The following is a 12,590-nucleotide window of genomic DNA, read 5'->3' as shown; positions in this document are numbered from 1 at the left end:
CTGTATTCCCATGCGGGTAAATGCTTTTCTTAAGTTAGTCTTAAAATATCTACCTAATTTTATGTTTAAGACATTTTGAAATTAAGGTTTTTTAAAGGGTAAGGTTTTGATCATTTGGTTGACCCCCGATGCTTCATTACTCGTGAAACTGATCATTAAAAGATACATTCAAACAAATTGAATACATGTGTAGATAAGGAAAGCTCTTTAAGCCCTTTACAGCTATTCAAATAGTTATCATGGGCTTCTCAAATCACGTGTTCTAATTGGTTGTTTTCTGAATTTTCAAAAATAATGGACCAATTACTCAACAATACCGAACACTTAACACATTAAAGGAATTTAATTTGACTAGTAGTAAGTACAATCTGAACGAATAGACATAGAACAAGTCTATCAATGTTTCTTCTGTCAGTCAAGAAACTCCCTGATGAGTTTTATTTTGAAAGTGCAGACCGGAAGCTGCCTTCTGAGTGTGAGTGCAGAGTGAGAGGCGCGCGCGGTGACAGCAGTGCAGCGCGGCGGAGCTGGAAACAGCCAGGAGCGAAAATGTGAAGGTGGAATCCGACTGAGCAGCATTGTGTTTTAACTGGCGTCTGTTTGTATTTAAAAACAAAACACACAGGCGAAACTTACACACAGAAACAACAGGAGCCTCATTTTGGATTTTAAAAGCACTGGAAATATCCTCGCGTTATTTTTCTTTTCTTATTATCTATCTGTCCACCTTGTCAGAAATTACACTGGAAGCAGTGTTGTGAGAGTGAGAGAGCATCATCATTTACGTTCACTTTGATGTTCATTTTTAATTACACATTTTGGAAGGAGTGAACTGCTCCGAGAAGATTCCCTCTTGCTTTATGGGATTATCATCGACGGAGACGATTTGTTTGAGATAAGAACAACATTGGGCATCATGAGTTCCAGTGGTAAGTCCATTCCTGCGCGCTTCATCTCTCCACTCTCAGCGCATGGACCAGCAACGTGTGAAACTAACATTGAACAATAATTGCCTATATTTCCACGACTCTAAAGAAAGTGGCAATTTAAAATGTTGAAATCAATTTCAAGCCATGTGATTCAATTTCACCTCATTAAAGCATAATATTCGAATGAATGGCCATACTTAGTACTTAGAATATAATACTACTAATAATAATATTTATAATATAAAATTGGTGTGAATTGTGCTTCTGTTTATAGTGTGTGTATCAAGCCCCATGATAAAGACTTGGGGCTGGTTTAGAGTGGATATAGGGAGCTAAATATTTCTGGAGGTCAAAGTAGAATTTGCCCAGAGTTCATTCATAGAAGAGCATTTTTGGGATTCTTCATCTACCTAACAGCTGTTGCTCGGTCCCTCCCAATGTCTTCTCCCCTCCACTTTCATCTTCTTCCCTTCCTCTTCACCACCAGCAGTACATTTGACCTCTCTAGCAGGGACCACCCAGTCTACAGCTGTCCCCTCATAAAAGTCCACCTGTCTTCTAACACATTCGCTGCTCGAGGAAAAACACCTAGATTCCTGGGGCTTTCTGATGTGGATCTCATGGTTCACTGTGATTCAGCGCATGCCAAATAAGCCTGACATCCTGTCATACTTACCCTAAACCGGCCCGGGGCCTGCCATGATGCTGACCTGACCTTGCATCAGCTGACTGTGACCCTTATCCTCTGTTTGCTGAATCATGGCTTTCCCCTGTAGGCCTATGATGGTCAGCTGTGTGAGCATGTGCTTTTGGGGCTCCACTTTATTGTTCACAAGTCATCATTGGATTCACGAGGCTTGTAAGACGTTTTAAAGAGTCCCGTTGATGACAGTTATGGCAGTTGTATTTGAGGTGCACCCGTGCTTGGTTAACTTCTTGTGTCATGTGCTTCCTGTCCTCCCTCTCCTGTCCTCAGTGTCTTCAGGATGAGCGAGGTATCACTGCATAATTCATAATCTAGTCTGTCATTGTGTGCCACTCCATTATTTATCCAGTGCTCTTAACCCTGTGGTACAGAGTCTTGCCTTGACTGCCAGTCCCCGTGCCATGCGTGACCCACGAGTGGTGACGCAGCTCCTCGGTTAACCTCCTATAGAAAATGTGTACAATTATTTTGTTAAGCTTCAAAATGCATTCTCTCAGCTGACACAGGAGGGGGAGGAGCGCAAGCAGGCGGCATGTGGAGAGCTGTCTCAAGTTCTCCTGATTTAAAAGCATGTGCCTAAACAGGAAATGCAAACACACACATCAGCAACATGTCAGCCTGTATGTGAGTTTGTGGGCTGTGTATGTCTGCATTGAGCTGTGTGACGGCAGTGTCACAGTAGGCAGAGGATGGGGTGACAAGTGTCTGACTTCAGGCATGAAAACACAGCAGGCGTCAGAGCTGAGGAAAGACCCTCTCCTCTCCTTTCTCTCCTCTCCTTTCCTCTCCTCTTCTCTGCTCTCCTATCCTCTCCTTGACTCCCACCCCTCCAGTCAGTCAAACATATGCTCCCCTCCTCTCTCAACACAGTTTTCAGACATGAACGGGCCTGTTAGGCTGTTCTGTTTGCGGCGTTTTCCGCTGCATTGGGCGTGATAGCCCAGAGGCCATCGACACACGCGGAGTAATTACACACAGCTCTGACTGTCTGTCTTCATCTTCATGGCCTTCTATCTATCATGGTCACTGGGTTTTGTGTGAATGTTTGTGTGTTTGTGTGTGTGTCGGGTCAGACCCCTATTTTCTGCCTGGCTGGCACTCCAGGAAGGACTGTGGGTGTAGAAGGTGGGAATGACCTTGGTTTTTTATACACAATAAGAAATGTTCCCACAGAGTAAGGACCAGTTTCTGAATGCAGTGTATGTACAGTAGTGTGTGTCAGGGGAGCGATAAAAGTAAAACACATGTTGATCAATACAGTGATCATTGAGCTCAGGGACCTGAGGCAGTCTGCAGAGCCATACATCACAGAGTGCACTGACACCTCCCTCCCTCCCTTCCTCTCTATACAGAGTTAAAATACTTCAAAAAGGCATTCCCATTTGGGTGTCTTGACTTCCAAAAGCGCGTCTGCGTCTCATGCAACCTAATGATTAAGACATATGGTTTGAATGCTTGATGAGTATGGAAATCAACGGCTGCTGTAATCTGCATCTAGTTTCACGTTTAGTTTTCTTAGCCACGCTAGCAGCGATTAGTTTACCACTTTGCTCAAGACAGAAATATCTTAACAACGGCTGATTGGATGGCCATGCAATTTTCTACAAGCATTGCACCCAGAAGATAAATCTTTATGACTTTGGTGGCCTTTGACGTGTTATGTAGTGCATCACGAAGACTGTGCATCACTGAGTTTTCCTCTATAGCGCCAACTTGATTAAATGATGGCATTCTTCATTTTAGCCTTAGCTGCACGATGTGTTTAGTGTTAATTAGGAACAGCTCTAAAACTCCATGCTAGAACGTGAACTTCCTTGAACTCATTGTACTGTAGTCTTTCAAAGGATTGCCTTCACTCGATATTGGCAATAAAAAAAGGCGGTACATCACATTTGGCGCGAGGATTCATTCTCCAAGTTGTTTGGCAAAGTCTATTGAAATTGAGCATTTCCAGATACCATTTCATGGATCAATGCGTTTGGTGGAAGGAGAATTTATGATGCTGAAAGTCTAAATGTCAGATCCCACAAAATGATGGGAAATGATCCGCGGGGTAGTATAAATGTTCCAAAGTGTCCAAATGGAACTAATGGTAAATGCCCTGACAGACAGTGTCCTCTCTATGCCCCACTTAAAGAAGGGAACATATAAATACATGTATAGATACACGGGACAGTGCTAGCTCAAATGATGGATACTCCATGTGCTGATTCAATGTTGGTTGTGTTTTTGCTGTTTTATGGGAGGAGTGAGCCAGAACAAGGGTAGACATGAAGAGGGTGGTATCATATATGATTCCTGCTCTTCTGCCTCATCTGGTGAGCAGTCCCAACCAGAGCCAAACCCCATTAACACTCCTCCTGCCAGACGCCTTAGTTCAATAACACGGAGAACAAAGGTGGGAGAAAAAGAAGCAGATGCAAACACAGATGCTGGGGTGCACACATGAATATTCATAGCAAACAGTCACGTACAACTGGTATATATTTCCAATTCCACTTGAAATCAGGCTCATGTTTTTCTTGATCATTTGCCCTGTCATGGTTATTCACTGGTTTTCTGTTCGATTTGTGTAGAACAGTTAAAGCCCTTGTGAGAAGGAGACTTTATGGAAACATTCAGATTCTATTTAATCCGTAGGCCTTTAGCTCTTTCTAAAATGTATTTTAAATGAATATAATAAAACGAAGACCAGCTCAACCATTGTGGCTTTATTGTAGATGTCGTCCTCAAGGTTGCTGTCTCCATGACCTTGGCCTCTGTTGGGATTGAGTGATAATTCAGGCTGTCAGCAGCATTCTGACCTTTCTCCCTCTCCACACAGTGACAGTATGTTTGTGATACCACTGGACACCATTGCTGCTCTGATGAATACTGCTTACCAAGGTCCTGACAGAGATAAAGGGGGGTAAAGAGAGGGGATGGGGGATGGCATGGAGACACCTGAATTCAAGGCGTGGTGTTGCTTTGTTTTATGTGTACAAAAAAAACTATTTTAGCTAGTTACACGTTGACTAAATCATCCAAAATTCAATGTAAGTGGTGGTTGGCAATTTTATATGTTCAAATGTCTACTGTGAAGCATATCATAAAGCCTTAATGCAATCGAATGTAAAACAAAAAAGTTATGATTGATGAAAGTAGTAAATCGGTCAGATTTAACCCGAAGACAACAGGAGGGTTATGTTGCCATTAGTTGAACTACCCACTGGTTTGCATCTGGATTGGCCTCAGCTTTAAGCATTGCAGGTTGTGGATGGTTTGATGACAAAAAATCCAAGCTTTTTCCCTCGAAGATATTCATGTAGTTGACGACTTTTTAAAGGTTGAAAAACAAAAACAAAACACATCTCCTCATATGATTGATCCGGAATCGACTTGATTTGGCTTTTCTTTGATTCGCTAACCCAGTCTTCGCTCCGCTCACTCTTCACCGCTGATCTCCCAGCATCCCTTGTGACTGAGCTCCCAGCATGCTCTTCCCCGGGGCTGTCAGGTCAGGGGCAGAAATAGCAGCAGCCTCTCTGTGTCCCTGGAGATGCTGTCGACCTTACCGACCCTGGCACGGTTTTTATCACCTGTCGGCTGTTATTCCCAGAGCAGTCGCCACTGATTTGAGATCAGTGGATTACACCTGTAGTCCAGTGACTATAATTAGAAGACTGACTCACAACACCTCAGCATGGGAGAGGATGGAGGGCTGTTTGAGAGCTCTCTAATGGGTTTAGAAAGAGAGCCTGGCTGTGTTCTATGAGAATGAACCACCCAGACACAATTAGACATGTAATGCGTCAGCTCCTGAGCTGATTGTGTACATGGATGCTCTGCGTCGGTGGAGCATGTTGGCATGCACATTAAACTAGTTCCACAAGTGATCTTCTTCAGTAAATAATTGTCATAAATGTGAAGGAATCTCTGCTATTTGCCACACCTCTGTCTAATGTATGTATTGTTTTGATTACCTGGCTGAGGCGAAAGCTGAGGAGGTTATGCTGAGCCAGAGGTTTGTTTTGGCCATATTTCAGAAGGTCAGCATTGTAAACAAATATCCTGTGTATTTCCAGTGGAGTTGGCACTTGTACTCGCATTATCTCTCGTACACACCTGACGGGATCAATGTTGCTCATTTGGTTTTACGACCAAAAATACCTTTTCCTGGTCACACGCACGCACATATACAAAAACCCACTTTCAAAGGAGTGTCATTATTTAAACCAGCGGCTGGCCACTTATCAGGCAGGGTTCTCTGTCCCAGTGGTGCTGCCAGCATTGTGAGGGAAACAATGAACTAAAGGCCCAGATACACCGGCACGAAATCGGCAGTAAATGGGAGTCGGGCCGAACATGAGCGTGGGCACGCCTTATTTGGAGTGGTGTGCGCCGCACCATCGGGTCTTTTCTGCCGACCTGATGCCATTTCTTGCCGATTCCGGGAACACCACTGGAAGTCGGACAAAGGGATAACACTGATTGGCTGTTCAGCTAGCGAATCAGTGCATGAGAAGCGTTAACGGAAGTGAGGGAGGTAAACAAATGATTTCAAATGGAAGATGGAACACACACGTGCTGTGTCCCAATTCAGAGGCTGGGTCGTCCTGAGGACCCAGCCTCGCAGGGTCCTCCGCGGACTGCGAAATGAGACGGTCTACGGAGCATGTCCTTGTACGTCACCGGCAGTTACCCCTACATTTTGCCGCCCCCGTCACCTAGCAACCAGCTGCAGTCACAAGTGCCGGTAATAATTTCTGACACTAGGCAAAATATTTTCAAACTGTTTTCAAACTGTTTGAAATATAGATTTGTATAACAAAAGCAGTTAAATAAATAAATTAGCTTTATAATGAATCCCAACAATATGAAAACCAAACATGGTTTAGAAATATTTTCACTTCATATTATTTTACATGTAATATAAAGAAGACATCTCCAATTGCCCGTATATTTAAATACACAAATTAAATAGGTTTACTTTTCTTTCATGTCGTTTACTATTTGGGCGAGTACATTTAAAAACGAATCCAGCTGAAACCGTTGTAGCCGTTGATGGGACGTTACAAGCCATATATTTTTTTTAAAACTCATTCGTCACCGTCACCCGTTGCATCCTGGGATATGGTAGACCGCGGAGTGTACATCAGATGTATCCTCTAAATCTGGGGAAAGAAGGCTGCATTTGCGGGCCGCATTCGGAGGAGTCTTGTCTTTTTTTTTTTATTGGGACAGCCTTCGTTTGGCTTAAGTGAAGTATGCGGTCTCCGAATGCATCCTCAGGAGGATGCGGTCGCTGAATTGGGACACAGCTACGGACGGCTATTTCACCTCATCGGTTTATAGAGCTCCTGTTCGTTCATGTTTTCAATGGACGAGAGTGAAAATGAAAAAAAAAACGCAATTTGTTGTTTGTTTATATCACGGAGTCTGTTCTTCTTCTCTGTCTTCCGGTTGTTCCGGTTGTTGCCTCTTTTGAATGATGAATACACACTACCGCCGCCTGCTGGTAAGGAGAGTTATTGCCACTCACGCATGCGCAGTTCATACGTGCTTGGCTCGGATTTGCGGTGTGTTCGAGTGCGCGAAGTCGGCAAATACGCAGGAGAGTCCGGCAACGCAACAGTCGGTGTCGGCGACTTCTCAGGTGACTGGCCGGTGTATCTGGGCCTTAACAGAGACTTGAGTGTGGGAGATTGGGATTGGGAATGATTGCATATTTCCAGTGCCCACACTCCTGTCCCAAGAAGGAAAATAAACTTGAGTAATGCATGTCATGCACCCATGAATGTATGTATACCCTCGCACTTCGTATACAAACTATGCATTCAATGTTGTCAAACTTGGAGCTTGCAAGCGGTGCTCAGGCCTTGAAGCGTGCAAGGCTGTTGGACGTTTTAAGTGCTGTGAGTCCTTCAGGATTCATCCAGTGAAATGGAATCAGTGTGTCTGTCACGCCAGCCCATATGCTGATGCTGCTCTGACTGAAGCAGCAAAGTCCTTCAGGCAGCTTCTCAGGTAGACAGTAATGCCTGCTGGTTACCCTGCCATTATGCCCTTCCCACAAACTGTAGGACCACTCAGATGCTACTTATGGAAGATGGAGCAAAATGAGAGACTTTGAACACAGCTGTTCTGGTGCAGGCGTAGTATTGAAAGTCTGGTTGTCTGTGCTTGTGAATAAACAATCTGTTTATAAAGAAGGACCTTTAAATAGCCCCTGACAGCACAAGAAATAGTATTAACTTAAGATCAAATTATTCTATGATTTTGACCTTTTTGCTTGTGAGAGGGTTTATTTAATTACTCTTAAGGCTCTCAAAGTAAGAACCAGCTTTCATGACAATGTGATATAGCTACCAGGCATGCAGACGTCGGACATGTAAGCTGAAGCATAATGAGGTAAGGGGATCCATCCACTTTCCAACCTGACACAGCTGTGTGTGTGTGTGTGTGTGTGTGTGTGTGTGTGTGTGTGTGTGTGTGTGTGTGTGTGTGTGTGTGTGTGTGTGTGTGTGTGTGTGTGTGTGTGTGTGTGTGTGTGTGTGTGTGTGTGTGTGTGTGTGTGTGTGTGTGTGTGCGCACACGGGTGTGAGTGCGTGTCAGCCAGTATGAGTATGTGAAAAATAAAGACAGTGGGAGGGAAAGCCTGGAGCTTACCCGGCTTACATAGGTGTCAGACCTCGAAGCTTTAGAACGAGTGTTGACATAAGCTACACTGATATTATTGTGTGAACTGCACAATAGTGTACTCAGTCTCAGAGAGAGTCTGGTGATGGATTGCTGCATACAGTGGAAAAACCTCTGATATGAAATGCGGTTTTGTTGAGCTTAATGCTGAAATCGATAACGCTTTTGAATGAAAACGCTGTCCACTTAATACAAATTAGAGTGGATGAAACATTTGTATCTGTTATAGTTGACAGTACATTCGTTTGGCTGGAAAAGCAGAAATGTTGATTACGGTTTGTTGGGGTTATATCTATGTGATTGACAATGCAGTTAATTTCATTAGTAGGCAAGAAGGGTTTCAGGCTATTGGATTGTCCAATTATTTTTACATGGTTAATTTGTGACCTAAGTTGAGGTAAAGCTGTTGGTAGTATGATTGTCCATTCATAGCATAGCAACCATACTGAAGTGCGTGCCTGTCCATGTTTCAAATTCTATGTATGTTGAGACGGTGTGTGTACATGCTACATACTAGTTAGCTTTACTATCAATCTTTACTATCACAGTAATTAATAATATTACAGTAATGCAACTCTTTCCATTACCAGAAATAAGAGAACAAAACTGTGAAGAACTTATTAAACATTGTATTAAGCATGACTAGCTTCCTACAGTAGAAGGCTAGAGCTAATAGCTCTCCAATGAGGATGTTCACTTTTATAACTTCGACCTGCCAGCTATAGCTTATGACAAAATATAATATGTAGGCTTACTGTACTGTATGTTCCCATCAAGTGCACATTTAAGACCATTATTTATTTTACTCAACTTCAAAGCAACCTGTAGATCTAACGTTAGCTTAATTAACTAGCTGTTTATTTAGGCGACATTTGTCATTTCAGCTAGCAGAATCAACTGTTGACACATGAAACTGAGTACTATGCTTTGGTCCACCACTATCAGAAATAACCTATGCTTTAAAAGGGTTTGCAAAGTTTTACAGTTGATCAAATAAATACAATAATACATTTTTGTCTTTCATTTTTCGGCAGCTTATCACCAAGGCTCTCCAGGTGGTGAACGAAGTTCTGGACCCATCCGGTGCCAGCGATGTCGGGAAGTATGCAAAGGAGAGGTGGTGCGAGTACAAGACACTCACTTCCACGTCAAGTGTTTCACCTGCACCGGTAAGACATAGTAACATGATCCACATCAGCACCACACAGCAAGTGCAGCCATAGTGATCACACAGACAGGTTCTCGTCCACACAGCGGTGTGCGTTGTCGCTTGCCGGCGGGCATGTCTGAAGCTCGACCAACAACCAATCACATGAATCTCCTGCCCCGGACACACAAGCAGCGGTTTGATTCGCTAGAGCTTGGACTGGCATATGATTCGATTGGCTAACGCTTCCGTCGAAGCTTCAAAAGTTGAACATTGCTCAACTTTTGCAGCGAGCACCACGAGAAAAGCTAAGCTTTGCTCCCACAATGCAGTTCGGCAAAGCGTGACGTCACCGCATTCAAAGTGAATGGGCAGAAGCGTTGACGCTTCAACGCACGCCACTGTGGACGGGCCGTTGCGGCGTGTGTTGTCGCTTGCCGGCGGGGGGGGGATGAAACTCGACCAACAACCAATCACATGAATCTCCCACCCCAGAAACACAAGCACGCGGTTTGATTGGCTAGAGCTTGTACTGGCATATGATTCGATTGGCTGACGCCTCCGTCGAGGCGGCAAAGGTAGAACATTGCTCTACTTTTGCAGCGAGCACTGCAAGAGAAGCTACGCTTTGCTCCCACAATGCAGTTCGGCGAATCGTGATGGCACCCCATTCAAAGTGAATGGGCAGAAGCGTTGAAGCGGCAACGCACGCCGCCGTGTGTAGGCTCTGTTACTGTCGCCAGGAATTGGTGGTCCTGGTAATAATTGTCATTAAAGTTACAGTAAAGTAGAGTTTCAGACACCAGTAGACTAGTGACAAATCAATCTGTCTTGATTACATCCTTACCTTCCGTACACACACCCACACCCAGACACACTCTGTCTTCATCCATCTCCTAGTGTACATGCTGAGTGCTACTATTAGCCCATGGTGAGGATTGGAATGGATCAGAGGTGCCTTGCAGGGGACTTAGTCTCCTGCTAAGTTAGCTTGTTAGTGCACTGCCAACTTTGAGAGGATTTTCCTTCAGCACGCTGTGCTCGAATAAAAATGTGTCAATGAGTTTTGCACTGCTACAGGTGAGCATTGGTGACCTATAACAGACACAATGGTGACATCCTCACGTCCTTTTACAACTGGGAGAGTACTTTGTTTGTTTCTAATTTTCTAAATATGTTTTTTCATATCTGTTTAAAGGAATAGTTTGGCATTCTAGGAAATACAAACCTAGGACTATATATTTTTCGTATTAGAAAAAGATATAGAGTTTATATCTTTTTTGATCGTCTATTATAGACGATCAAATTCTGCAGACTTAACACCCATGATAACTTAATCTTTTTCAAAGTCCTATTTGGCTCACATGTTGTCGACCGCACAGGCAAAATGTTTTCCTGGAGTTTCATGCTGCAAGCGGTTGGGATGACTGGAAGTGAAACATTTAAAAATAGTGTAGTTTTTCTTATTCTTTGGCTTAGCAAGATTGGAAAAACAACCTCTCTACATTTGCGGAGTGAATTGGAGGTCTAAAAGGGGTTTATCACAGCCAAGCATTTGTGCATGTTTTAATCAGAACTCACAGAACCGAGAAATTGTATTTGTCGTGCTGCTGCACAGCCCTGAGCTACTGTACCTATTTTTATGTTAATAATGCTATTTCCAAAGAAAAGACAATCAGTCATGGTTAGTTTCAGTCATCTGGAAATGACTCTAAAATAAGAAACTATAATTTTAAGTAAATGCGTACTTTGCATTCATCTAATCACAGCTGTTTTTGCATAATTATAGGATAATCTGGCATAATGGATACCTGACACAAATCTCTCCACTTTCTTCACCAGTCATTATATTTCTTATGGACTCAACTGAGTTATGTTGACATTATGTCACAGTGGCTTACTTGTATAAGGCTCTACAGAATGTTAAATAGATCATTTGTGATAAATGCAGTATACAACAGGCCTCTTTACATTACTTAAAATAGTAATTATTAATTAATTAATTTAATAGTCATTAAAAGGATTTCAGTATAATAGGAGTTTCATATTTACCTTAATAGGGTACATTTTAAAGTGTCTTGTAATGTGTTTATGATCTTTTTTTACATATTAATTTAAAATGTATTTTATAGTTCATAGGCTGTTATATATATTTTTACACAGACCTCACTGTTTCCCTCCCCTGTTTATTTACTGTATGAGCTCAGTACACACTAGATAACTAAAGGCTACTCATTGGAGGGCTGTTGTTACAAGTTCCCTACGCGTAGCCATCACACACACACACACATATGAAAACACATCTATACAGTGCACAAACACAAACACATTAACACAACCATACATGCATGTAGGCTCGCTCGCTGTGGTTGTGAGGGGTTGCTGTGGTAACCGTGTGAAGGGGCACCCGGGCCCTGGTTGGTGGATATTCTCAGCATCTCTGTGGCGCTATTAACCAATCGGGAGACTCTATTCTGTGCCCCAGAGAAAAAGGGGGGTGAACACAGGAAGCGAGCAGAAAAGAGAAGAAGAGGGGGGGAGTGGGGGTGCTGTTTGGGTAGCCTACACATTACATCATCTCTTGAGTGTAATACCAATCTGATTCCCACTTGCTCCTCTTCTTTTTCATTTCCCCCTCAACTCGCAGCAGCGGTACAGTAATGGAAAACTGTCATTGATGAGTATCATGTTAATACACCCATCAGACAGCCCTCCACTCTCATGTTCCAGAGAGCTCTCCTCGTCCCATGAGGCAATGGGGCACTATTGTGCAGCCTGACTCTGCCACATCCCTGTATATAATAGCTCTCCTGTATAGGCCTCTGCAGAGCCAGCAGTTTCCTAAAGCTTTATTGTTCAGCGTCTAAACCCCCCTCACACACTCAAACATGTTGCATGTTCTTTTGAACTTCATATCTATGTTGTGTTGTCTGTATTTCTATTCTCTGCTATTCATTAGTCCCCGTGTTTATTTTCTGTGGTTGGCTGCTTGTGAGTGTTGCAGAAGTATTTAAGATCGAATTTCTATGTTGATTTTTCTCTCAGTTTTCCTCGGTTTCTCCCTTTCTTTCCTGATGACAGTCACACAGGCATGAAATCAATTTCTCATCTTGGGACGGGATGACATTGG

At 43.1% G+C, this 12,590-nt stretch overlaps 1 protein-coding gene across 6 annotated transcripts in view; it reads left to right on the top strand.

Moving 5' to 3' along the window:
* Window positions 1–512: 512 nt before the first annotated feature.
* ablim3 (actin binding LIM protein family, member 3) overlaps window positions 513–12,590 on the top strand; it is a 50,326-nt gene continuing 38,248 nt past the window's right edge. For all 6 annotated transcript variants that reach the window (XR_013805982.1, XR_013805983.1, XR_013805984.1 and 3 more), the window contains exons 1-2: window positions 513–929; window positions 9,348–9,482. Coding sequence is in view for 2 of the 6 variants with exons in the window: in XM_079668613.1 (XP_079524739.1) it covers window positions 917–929; window positions 9,348–9,482 (148 nt within the window). In the remaining 4 variants the exon portion in view is untranslated. The remainder of the gene's footprint in view (window positions 930–9,347; window positions 9,483–12,590) is intronic.

The sequence above is a fragment of the Notothenia rossii genome (genome assembly GCF_949606895.1).
Source record: "Notothenia rossii genome assembly, chromosome: 3".
Classification (NCBI taxonomy): Eukaryota; Metazoa; Chordata; class Actinopteri; order Perciformes; family Nototheniidae; genus Notothenia; species Notothenia rossii.
The sequence above is the reverse complement of the archived record's forward strand: the minus strand, read 5'-3'. Positions and strand labels throughout refer to the sequence as shown.